This window comes from Oncorhynchus keta, chromosome 2 (assembly GCF_023373465.1).
Source record: "Oncorhynchus keta strain PuntledgeMale-10-30-2019 chromosome 2, Oket_V2, whole genome shotgun sequence".
In the NCBI taxonomy this organism is placed as follows: Eukaryota; Metazoa; Chordata; class Actinopteri; order Salmoniformes; family Salmonidae; genus Oncorhynchus; species Oncorhynchus keta.
Window position 1 is genome coordinate 60,046,804 of NC_068422.1, and position 12,748 is coordinate 60,059,551.

Sequence of the window (12,748 nt, forward strand, 5' to 3'; positions counted from 1 at the left end):
CTCCTCCCACCAGCCTCCTCTGGTATAAGCATATGCTCGGCCATATGGCAGAGTAACAGTGTGGTGCCTCGAGAGTATGACAGTGTTTTACCGGACATCACCACATTTTCAAGAACCAGATGACTGTACTGATGAAATACATGTCTACATGTTATTTAGTATCGATGTACAGTATATCCAAGATGACTCTGTGACCTCAGGCCATGTGATTGGGTAATCCCAGGAGGGCAGGTGAGGTGAGTCGGAGCCACAATAGCGATCCGACCAGAATCTGAACCATAGATCGGGACATTTCCAATTGCCAGTTGGATAGCATGCCAACAATGAGTCAGAGCTAGGAGGAGAAAACAGCTGTTCAGATTCACAAATGGACCAGACTGATAAACACACATCCAATACAACATCCAGAAGTAACTAGTCAGTATCCAATGACAGTATTTAATCACTCCAGATGATGCACTATGAATCAGTTCTGACTAACATGACTCATCATTTTCAAACACATTGCATGTTGCAACACAGACTCATGAAATACCATTTTGACTTTCCTTCAGACATTCTACATACACAAAAAGACAGTTTGTCTCACTGGGTTGGACCATCAAAGCCTAGGAGGTGGGACTCCATTCTTTTCTGGTTGGTGAAGGACAAGACATTACAGGCAGCAGAACACCTATCAGTCGGTCTACAGTAACAATCATCACCTGCAGTCACCTGAGGTAGATGATAAGTGTTAATATGATCTCATACAAATGGCGGGTTATTAAAGAGTGCGCTTTTACTGACTGGACAAATAAAATCATTCACTAGAAAGTACTTACAATAAATACAGTTGTTTAAGTACCATCCTTTATTTTTTTTCTCTCCCAATCAGACAATAACAAAAACATGTGCCAATAGAAACAAATACACAGATTGATATCGTCAACAATGCACACCAGTCTGTCCATCACATTTTGGTCACTATATCAAGTAAAAAATAAAATACATTTTTTTAATAAAGAAAAATGCATATGGCACAGTTCTCTCTATTTTTAAAAAAGAATTGCGATAGATACTCTTGCCCTGAATTGCGCAGCAACTCAAAATAAAGCACAGATAATATACATAAATTACCATTCCTTGGTCTACTGTAGCTCCTTTAAAAATGAAGTTGTCTGACCCCATTCAGCCATTAAGCCCCATGCCTGCATTGCACTCATTCAAGTGTTTTTGTAGCTACAAGTCTTGTTTTATGCTTGCAAATTTAAAAAACCATTGTAAAGTTCTCATTCATGCAGATATAGCATTGGTAGTTCCACGCTCCTGCCATTCCAAAGAGCACTTTCCACTTGTATGTAATTCAAAGACTGTGGATTTCTACTGAACCTATAAGAATATAGTACAATTAAAACCAGTGGACCTACGGAGATGATGATGGGAGAGGGTGCTCTTTGCAGTAATCGACAACATGGAAAGTGGGAACGTAGCGCATCTTTAGATTAGCATATAAAATATCATGTTGGGGAATTTGTGTCATTTAAAACAGAACTTCAATTTCTGTTGAAGGCTAATAAGTCAATTGGAGATAACAACTCCAGTATGGGAAGTGTTTTCTTGCATACACCATAACAGGACAGAGCTCATGGCACATGAAATGGTGTCTGATAATAATAGGCATGCATTTTCTGTTCAAAGTGAACTATGGGTAAAGACAGTACACAAAGCTAAGGTGACAATGTGAGATGTTGATTTTTTATTTTTTTTAACCTGTATTTTACTAGGCAAGTCAGTTAAGGACAAATTCTTATTTTCAATGATGGCCTAGGAACAGTGGGTTAACTGCCTGTTCAGGGGCAGAACGACAGATTTGTACCTTGTCAGCTCTGGGATTTGAACTTGCAACCTTCCGGTTACTAGTCCAACCACTAGGCTACCCTGCCGCCCCAATGGTTGAGTTAATGTACAGAAAACTACACGACAACAGCAAAACTCATTATGGAGCGATGGACTTCCCAAAAAATAGCTTTGCAAGTGCCGGCATGTCTCTGGGCCAGATTCAAATCTGTATACGCACAAGCACACACAATTTACTACTACTAAGGCTGAGGCTATTCAACTCTATTTCAAGAGGTCACTTTGTACTACGTGTGCTGTTTGGCCTTTCCTCTGCTGTTAAAATATTTTCTGATGAAACTGGTACAAGATGGTAGATCATAGACGATAGAAAGGCAACTTTCACTGGGGATATCTAAAGAGGCATGATTGTTAATAAATGTCACCCCTTTGGTGATGTCAAGATGAATCATGAGCAGTCTTACTTATTCAGCAAGTGTCTCTGACTTTCAGAAGGTAAAATGTTTGAGCAATGTTTTCCTCTGTATATTTTGGCTTGTTTAATTCCAGTGGTAGGTTTGGACACAGTGCATTCAGAAAGTACTCGGACCCCTTATTCAGACTTTTCACACATTTTGTTATGTTACAGCCTTATTCTACAATGTATATTTTTTTCTCATCAAGCTACATACAATATCCCATAATGATAAAGAAAAAAGTCTTCTTTTTTTTTGCAGATGTATTAAAATTGAAAAACTGAAATACCTTCTTTATATGAGTATTCAGACCCTGTGCTGAGACAAGAAAATTAGGCTCAGGTGCATCCTGGTTACATTGATCATCCTTGAGATGTTTCTACAACTTGATTAGAGTAAAGTAAATTAATTGGACATGATTGGAAAGGCACACACCTGTCAGTAAAAGGCACATGACAGCCCACTTGGAGTTTGCCAAAAGGCACTTAACTCAGACCATCAGAAACAAGATTCTCTGGTTTGATGAAACCAAGACTGAACTCTTTGGCCTGAATGCCAAGCGTCATATCTGGAGGAAACCTGGTGCCATCCCTATGGTTAAGCATGGTGGTGGCAGCATCATGCTGTGGGAATATTTTTCAGCGGCAGGGACTGGGAGACTAGTCAGGATTGAGGGAAAGATGAACAGAGCAAAGTACAGAGAGTTCCTTGATGAAAAGCTGCTCCAGAGCTCTCAGGACCTCAGACTGGGGCGAAGGTTCACCTTCCAACAGGACAAATATCCTAAGCACACAGTCAAGACAACGCAGGAATGGCTTTTGGCCAAGTCCCTGAATGTCCTTGAGTGGCCCCCAGAGCCCGGCTCAAACATATCTGGAGAGACCTGAAAATAGCTGTGCAACAACACTCCCCATCCAGCATGACAGAGGTTGAGAGGATCCGCAGAGAGGAATGGGAGAAACTCCCCAAATACAGGTGTGCCAAGCTTGTAGCGTCATACCCAAGAAGACTCTAGGCTGTAATCGTTGCCAAAGGTGCTTCAACAAAACACTGAGTAAAGGGTCTGAATAGTACTTTTTTATTTTTTAATTACATTTGCAAAAATGTCTAAACCCCTGTTTTTGCTTTGTCATTATGGTGCATTGTGTGTAGATTGATGAGGGAATGTTAATATACATCCAAATTAAACAAATGCAAGGGCATTTCCTACATCTCCATGTCAGTCTCTGAACAGGAGGATATATGTTACAATACCTGTTCAAATATGCACCTCTTTCAGAATGCAGTATAATCATAAATGCCTCAAATGATATCTAATCTTCTCAGCATCAAGGCTAACATATTTCAACTATAGTGAAGTCAACTAAAAGGGGGCCTACGGTCTTCATTATTGAAAATGCTGACAATCAGTGTGACCATGAAACAAAATGGTGCAGTTTGAGGCTATGTGGTGGAAAGTGATGCGGGCGCTGGAGCTGGGGGTGGTGAGCAGGTTGGTCTGGGCAGGCGTGATGTTTTGGATGTTTGTGTGCGTCTGTATGCTGTCGTTTGTATGTGGATGTTTCTATTGTTAAAAATGTAATAAAATAAAAAAGTGGACCCCCAAAATATTCAGTGAGAACATATGATTATGTACGAGGCGTAATAACTGATGTAGAACTACACAATTCATTTACTTTTCATAATCAAATCAAAAATACCTTATTTTCAGTCTGGCATTAGAAACACTCAAGGGCTTTCATTGACAACATATTTCCTGCCACAGCAACTGATTCAGTGCTACATTTATTAATGTATCTGGCCATAATAGAGAACAGCAATTATTTACAATGAAATGCATCTTAGTTGGCATTATGGGTTGTTTGAAGGTCAAAACTATAAACTTCAGACAACAAACACAATAAAAAATGTGTATATGAAAGTATACCTTGATAATGTGTTTACAAGGACGTCTTACAAGGATGTTTAGTGATTAAATAATGAGAAAAAACATCCAGAGAAATAACTCATTTCAAAATGCAGTCGATCCACAGTTACTGTGGTGCTACAGTAAACTAGTTATAATGTAGGATAGCTTTCAGAATGAAACCAATTCCTTCCCATCCCTCTCTACACAATATAACACCCTTTAAATGAATCACAGGTCTTTATAACTTAAGTTGAATTATATTGCTGGTTTATTAAATGGCCAGTCAAATTTTAACAGATTATAACTATGGAAAATAAATAGCAACCACAAACGATTGGTTTGTGTGAAGACAACTTATTATTTTTGTATGTAAAAAAACAACATCCACCCTGTAAATTTTACAACTCAAACCTTCAGAACATTTTTGAGTTTGCTGAACATAATTTAACCGCTTCATGAGCATGTTAAGGATCTGTAAAAAATGTTGAGGTGAATAAATACGCCTTCTGTCACAATATGAGAAGAAATGCTTTGTAGTTCTGAAACTAATACATATCAAATGCACATTTTTTTTATAGTAAATAATGACCAAACACAAAACATTTTAAATTTATAGTATGTACAAATTATATAAACATCAATCTGCTTAAAAATGCAATAAAAATACACCATGACTTAATTAAGTACATTAAATACAAACTAATCAGCCAACAAAATAAGAAAATCAAGGCAATTGGAGCTGCAGTGCATAAACTGCTTTAACACAGAGCTACTACGAGTGTACAGTACCAAATATCCTTATTAAAACTAAGAAATAAAAGAAACATTTGCCAAGTGATCATAAAGTAGAACAATATTGATTTATTCAATTCAAAATTGTTTGGTGATGAGAAAAGTATTACGTGTAAAATTCCCCACCTTCGTGGATAGTTTGATACCATCACACTGCATTATGGGTGGACAAATCAGTCAACAAATTATAATAATGTACAACAAACAAATAAAACCGTAATCCAAATAATGTCATTTTTGGTAGCCTTAAAGACAGCTGGCCTACAGATCAGTTGAAACGCTCATGCTGCTTTGATAGACACAGATAAATACAGCTCCATCGGAGAGTAAAATAATACAATGACCTGGACATTCAATTACCCAAGCTCTTGTCCTAAAACCTTGGAGCAAAATTCAACATTCAGTCTAGGTGGATCGCAAGCGCAACACAACCTGGGGATTTTTTTTTTTTTTTATGTAACAGAAGAGCCATCTCTTCCCAGCGTTCCGACACAAAACAGCTTCTTTTGGCAGTGCAATAATCAAGTCCACTGGTCACAAGCACCTCACATGATGGACCTTTAAGACCTCTCATCTGGTAGGATTCCAACCAACTCCCTAGCAGGAGAATACAACACTGGCTATCTTTTAACCATCTTCTCTGGTGAGTTTCCTCTTTTAGCTAAAGTAGTTTTGGCACGGGGTTATAGGGAAGTGGTGCTGGAGGTCAGGGAGCAGAGGGAGGTCACACAGCTGTCTCCTGGTCCTCTCTCTGGATCATCTGGTAGTGCTGCCGGTTCTCCAGGTAGGCAGCCAGCTCTGCATCCTTGGCCTTCTCTGCACGATGCTTTGGTGTGTCACCCTGCAGCATAAGAGAGGCAATTTGCTCAACATAAAAGACTGCAATGAAGATCCCAACTTTAATTAAGGCAGCATCTATTTTTCCTGAGGTCTGAACATTAAGCCGCAGAGTCAAATACCAGTCTGCAATGTACAGTCTGCAAAGTACAGTCTGCAAAGACCATTCTGGGCCAATTGTGCACCGCCCTATGGGACTCCCAATCACGGCCAGATGTGATACAGCCCAGGATCGAACCAGGGTCTATAGTGACGCCTCTAGCACTGAAATGCAGTGCCTTAGACCGCTGTGCCACTCGGGAACTATTTAAGAAATAGCTTCACAAAACCCAATTATTTCTAATTTCTTGTTATTTTGAAGAGCTAGAGCCCAAAAAAACTAAAGCGAAAAAGAAAAGAGAACATGGTGAGATGTTGAGATAAAAAAGATAGGAAAAGTCATTGCTAAGATATGCTGATGTCTCAAGGCCAAGAGTGAATGTATCGCGAGGGAGAAAGAGACCGGCAGGCAGAAAGGGTGGGAGGATGAAGAGATAGAGGAGAGGAAAGAAAGCCAGGCTGAACTGCACCCCAAGGCCACAGGGTATGTATCAGACGTGCCCCAAATCCTGCAAGATTACATTTTTCATCATTGCTTGGACGGACGGACGGAAAGACAAACAGAGACAGAGACAGACAGACACAGACATAGGCAGACAGACACAGACAGTCACAGACATAGGCAGACAGACACAGACAGTCACAGACATAGGCAGGCAGGCAGGCAGGCAGGCAGGCAGGCAGGCAGGCAGGCAGGCAGACAGACAGACAGACAGACAGACAGACAGACAGACAGACAGACAGACAGACAGACAGACAGACAGACAGACAGACAGACAGAGACAGATACAGACAGAGACAGACAGAGACAGACAGACAGATACAGACAGACAGAGACAGACAGAGACATACAGACAGATACAGACAGACAGATACAGACAGATACAGACAGAGACAGACAGACAGATACAGACAGACAGATACAGACAGACAGATACAGACAGATACAGACAGAGACAGACAGACAGATACAGACAGACAGATACAGACAGATACAGACAGACAGATACAGAGACAGACAGACAGATACAGAGACAGACAGATACAGAGACAGACAGATACAGAGACAGACAGACAGGCAGACAGACAGACAGACAGACAGACAGACAGACAGACAGACAGACAGACAGACAGACAGACAGACAGACAGCTGAGTGTCATACAGTAATCTCAAGCATTCTGTCAGTTGCTTATGAGAGAGACTACATTGCAGACACACCATGTGCAGTGAGAGTTTGGATAGGAAAATTATTCAAGCCTTGACATGAAACTCAAGACATCTTAAATCTGGTAGTCTGAGCCTTCCAGGACAGAAATCTGAGATAAAAACCAGCTGTGAGGTCTTCAGAAGGAGGATCTTGTGAAATACTGTAGTAAAAAAGGAAAGCCCTGTGTTCCAACTGCCTTCCACACACTGTCGATGGTATCTTAAACAAATGTATCCATTTGGCAATCTGCAGGAGAGGGTAAACGCATAAGATATTTTATGGTGGAGCCACTTGGAGGTAAGTACTTTAATTGACTTTGCAGGCATCTGGCTAGTTTGGTTCAGAGAGGATGTATAGGGGACCGCTGTAATGCTCCCCCACCCGGTGTACAATTAGCGTGTCATAAGAAAGACAAGCTAATTTTCCTTCTGGATGATAATTAGGCCATTCTATACCCACCACATATCCATTTTACATTTGAGTAATTTAGCAGATGCTCTTATCCAGAGTAACTTACCCCTCTTAAGATGCCGCTGGAGAACAAGGCTGACGTTTTACGTATTCCTAACCAATTGTGTTTTTTTGTTAGTTTCTTTGCTTTGTTTGTAACTTATTTTGTACAACTTATTTTGTAATAATGTTGCTGCTGCTACCGTCTCTTATGACTAAAAATAACTTCTGGGCATCAGAACTTCGATTACTTACCACGGGACTGGCAGAATCCTTTTTTTCCTTTAACGAGTCCGTCGAGCCCGACGTGAATGACATACTGCTTCCCTGGGAACAGGCCCAGATCCCCGTCATTTGCATGAAGAGAAAGCGGCGAAAAAGGGGCCAGAGGGCGGGTTGCCTTCTGAGAATTCGTAAGCAATCGAATAAACCACCACTTCCTTCCATTCTGCTAGAAAACGTGCAATCTTTTCTAAAATAAAATCGACGACCTATGCGGAAGATTAAACTACCAACTGGATATTCAAAACTATAATATCTTATGCCTCACATAGTCATGGCTGAATGACGACATTATCAACAGACAGCTGGCTGGTTATATGTTTTACCAGCAGGACAGAACAGCGGCATCTGGTAAGCTGGTGACGATATCTAATGTTTTGCTCGCCTGAGATAGAGTATCTCATGATAAGTTGTAGACCACACAATCTACCTAAATAATTTTCTTCTGTATTTCTCATAGCTGTCTACATACCACCACAGACTGATGCTGGCACAAAGACGCACTGAATGAGCTGTATTCCGCCATAAGCAAACAAGAAAACGCTCATCCAGAGGCGGCGCTCCAAGTGGCCGGGGACTTTAATGCAGGGAAGTTTAAATCCGTTTTACCAAATTTCTATCAGCATGTTAAATGTGCAACCAGAGGGGAAAAAACTCTGCACCACCTTTACTCCACACACAGAGATACGTACAAAGCTATCCCTCGCCCTAATTTTGGCAGATCTGACCATAAATCTATCCTCCTGATTCCTGCTTACAAGCTAAAATTAAAACAGGAAGCACAGTGACGAGATCAATAAAAAAGTGGCCAGATGAAGTAGATGCTAAGCTACAGGACTGTTTTGCTATCACAGACTGGAACATGTCCTGGGATTCCTCCGATGGCATTGAGGAGTACACCACATCAGTCATCGACTACAAAGGGAAGCACAGCCGAGAGCTGCCCAGTGACACATGTCAAACAGGTCAACATTCACAAGACGGATTAACAGGATGTGTAACACCATTATCCCAGAAACCCTAGAACCACTCCAATTTGCATACCACCCCAATAGATCCACAGATGATGCAATCTATATTGCACTCCACACTTCCCTTTCCCACCTGGACAAAAGGAACACCTACGTGAGAATGCTATTCATTGACTAGAGCTCAGCGTTCAACACCATAGTGCCCTCAAAGCTCATCAATAAGCTAAGGACCCTGGGACTAAACACCTCCCTCTACAACTGGATCCTGGACTTCCTGACGGGTCGCCCCCAGGTGGTAAGGGTAGGTAACAACACATCCGCCATGCTGATCCTCAACACAGGGGCCCCTCAAGGGTGCGTGCTCAGTCCCCTTCTGTACTCCCTGTTCACTCATGACTGCATGGCCAGGTATGACTCCAACACCATCTTTAAGTTTGCCGATGACAAAACAGTGGTAGGCCTGATCACCGAGAACAACGAGACGGCCTATAGGGAGGAGGTCAGAGACCTGGCTGTGTGGTGTCAGGACAACAACCTCTCCCTCAACGTGATCAAGACAAAGGAGATGATTGTGGACTATAGGAAAAAGAGGACCGAGCACACCCCCTTTCTCATCGACTGGGATGCAGGTTGTGAGTTTCAAGTTCCTTGGTGTTCATATCACCAACAAACTAACATGGTCCAAGCACACAAGACAATCGTGAAGAGGGCACAACAAAACCTATTCGCCCTCAGGAGACTGAAAGGATTTGGCATGGGTCCTCAGATCCTCAAAAGGTTCTACAGCTGCATCATCGAGAGTATCCTGACCGGTTGCATCACTGCCTGGTATGGCAACTGCTCGGCCTCCGACCGCAAGGCACTACGAGGGTAGTGCGTACGGCCCAGTACATCACTGGGGCCAAGCTTCCTGCCACCCAGGACCTCTACACCAGGCGGTGTCTGAGGAAGACCCTAAAAATTGTCAAAGACTCCAGCCACTATAGTTCTCTCAGCTACCGCACGGCAAGCGGTAGCTGAGCACCAAGTCTAGGCCCAAGAGGCTTCTAAACAGCGTCAACCACCAAGCCATAAGACTCCTGAACATCTAATCAAATGGCTACCCAGACTATTTGCATTGCCCCCCTTTACACCACTGTAACTCTCTGTTATCATCTATGCAGCCACTTTAATAACTCTACCTACAGTACATGTACATATTACCTCCACTAACCGGTGCCCCCGCCCATTGACTCTGTACCAGTACCCCCTGTGTATAGTCTTGCTATTGTTATTTTACTGCTGCTCTTTAATTACTTGTTACTTTTATTTTGAATTCTTACTCATATTTTTTTATTTTTTATCTGCATTGTTGGTTAGGAGGTCGTAAGTAAGCATGTGGTAAAATGTGATTTGATTTGAAGAGCAATTAACGTTAAGTGCCTTTCTTAAGGGCTCAACTGCATATTTTTCACCTAGTCGGTCGGGGATTCGAACCAGCGACCTTTCGGACCCAATGCTCTTAACCGCTAGGCTACCTGCCGCCCCATATAAAACACTTCTCAGGGGTAGCCTATGCATCAACTAAAGAGTAAAGCAATGAGGGAAGAGGGAGCGTTGCTCTCACCTGTAAGTCTGTCTTCATGAGGGATGCCCCTGCCTCTACCAGGTAGTGACAGATAGTCCTCTGACACAGTGACGCTGCTTTGTGCAACACTGTCTCCCCACTGAGACAGAGAGAGAGACAGAGAGATAAAGAAAGAGATAGGGAGAAAGAGGGGGGGATCCAATGAGTGTAACTTTCTATTTTAAACTTTAACTAGATACATCACACAGACTGCGTGTAAAATGAGCATTTCAAAATCCACGTCTTAAACTTACTTTTCCTTTTCTGTAACATCCAGGATATCTGTGGGTGCTGTATTTTGGTAGGGGGCAGGGAAAAAGAGACATTTCAAAGCATGTCCCCTAAACCAATTACAACGCTCCAAGACACTACTTTTATAGAATAGTAAAAAGCTGGTGTAGGAGGACTGACAGAAAACATATCCTTTTAAAATATTGGAATGTATATCATTCGTTGTTGAGCAAGAAAGACGACAACAAGAGTACACAGAGTGAGATGTACCCGCGCTGTGCGCATGACCTTCAAATATATGGTGTTCCACACCTGGGACATAATTCTACTATCCCAAAAAACATAGAGCTATAACATAGAGACTGTGCTGGGTTAACTTCTGATCCATAGTTCATATTTGAGGGTCACAGACTCAATTTGGGAAATCCCACAGAATTATTCAGTATTGTGAGGGGGGTGTCCTACCTACAGACTTAAATAGAGCACATAAATGTGTATTGCCTCGTCCCTACCATTATCCAGGATGTATTTGACAGTCTCCTTGCTACCAGTGTCCACAGCATAATGGAGCAGGGTGCATCCTGAGGGGTCCTGCAGTGACAGGTCGGCTCCCAGTTTGTGCAGCTCCTTCAGCTGGGAGAAGAGGGCACATTGTTATGACTGGAGGCGTGGGGAAAGTGACTGCATGTCCAGAGGAATGGGGGAATAGACTGCATTTTTATTCATTGCCGACCAGAGAAATGCTTACCCTGAGGTAACGTCATGAGTGATCATCATTCCCTTGTTGAATGTATCAATTAGTGAGCCTACATTCATTATACAGTATGTACCAATCAATAGTTTGGACACACCTATTAGTAGTTTGTTTTTTCTTACATTTTTACATTGTAGAATAACAGTGAAGACATCCAAACTATGAAATAACACATGTGGAATCATGTAGTACCTAAAAAAAAGTTTTCAACAAATCAAAATATATTTTATATTTGAGATTCTTCAAAGTAGCCAACCTTTGCCTTGATGACAGCTTTGCACACTCTTGACATTCACTCAACCAGCATCACTTTTTTGGTTACTACATGATTCCATATGTGTTATTTCATAGTTTTGATGTCTTCACTGTTATTCTACAATGTAGAAAATAATACAAATAAATAAAAACCCTTGAATGAGTAGGTGTGTCCAAATGTTTGACTGGTACTGTATATGCAGTGTGCATATCCAATGGCCACTGTGGCTCCCACTCACCTTCAGATGGTCTTTGCGCTTCACACATTCAATCAACACTTCCGGTGATACTGTAAGGTGGTATAAGACATGAGAGGAGGCTGAAGATTCAGTAGTCATAACAATATCAGACCATAATACATGACACTGTCCTTTGGGGAAAGATCTGAGCAGTGTGCCAGTGTTCATGAATAGCTCTCTATGGGGCACTTGTTTGTTTTGGTTTTAGTACTATATGTACTATATGACTTATGACTGACGGTCTTGGGAAAGGAACCTCAAACTGAATTGATGAGCAAAAACATTGTCAATCTATTTACTCGGCTAACATGGACAGTAACGAGAGCAAGATGCATGTTTCTGCCTTCAGTAGAGGGACAGTATTTAAACACTGGATCATGAAATGATTTAAATTAACACGGATAATCACATTCGCGCCTGTTGAGTTCTTGGGTTCAGTCTCAATATGGCAAATCCTTGTTGAAAGCACCAAATTGCCCTTTGTAGATTATTTACCCTAATCCACCCATCTGCATGTTTTCCGTCGAGGCAGGAAAACAGTCGGCTCAAAATTCCCCACAGCATTCTCACAAATCTCAGTTAGCCAGCTCTGCAAGTCAAACAGTTGCTACCGCGACGTCTGCGTCTGAAGATACAGTATGCTCTAGAATCCTGCTGTCAGAGCTGAACAACCATAATTAGAATGGGGCTGCTACTGGAAATGTCGTTTTTTGTCCTTTAGAAAACAACTCGAGAGATGCCAAGTCAGGTCTCGAGAATATATTCTGACTGGGCTCACGCCAAAATCTTTGTGAGGGATGGACTTGAATGCTAATGTGTTTCCT

At 41.7% G+C, this 12,748-nt stretch overlaps 1 protein-coding gene across 15 annotated transcripts in view; it reads right to left on the bottom strand.

Annotated features, from left to right (window-relative positions):
- Positions 1-832: 832 nt before the first annotated feature.
- LOC118357940 (diacylglycerol kinase zeta-like) overlaps positions 833-12,748 on the bottom strand; it is a 144,392-nt gene continuing 132,476 nt past the window's right edge. For all 15 annotated transcript variants that reach the window (XM_035735296.2, XM_035735316.2, XM_035735334.2 and 12 more), the window contains 5 exons: positions 11,925-11,974; positions 11,189-11,309; positions 10,700-10,736; positions 10,446-10,545; positions 833-5,833 (listed from right to left, as the gene is read on the bottom strand). In XM_035735296.2, the coding sequence (XP_035591189.1) occupies positions 5,717-5,833; positions 10,446-10,545; positions 10,700-10,736; positions 11,189-11,309; positions 11,925-11,974 (425 nt within the window). In that variant the 3' untranslated portion in view covers positions 833-5,716. The remainder of the gene's footprint in view (positions 5,834-10,445; positions 10,546-10,699; positions 10,737-11,188; positions 11,310-11,924; positions 11,975-12,748) is intronic.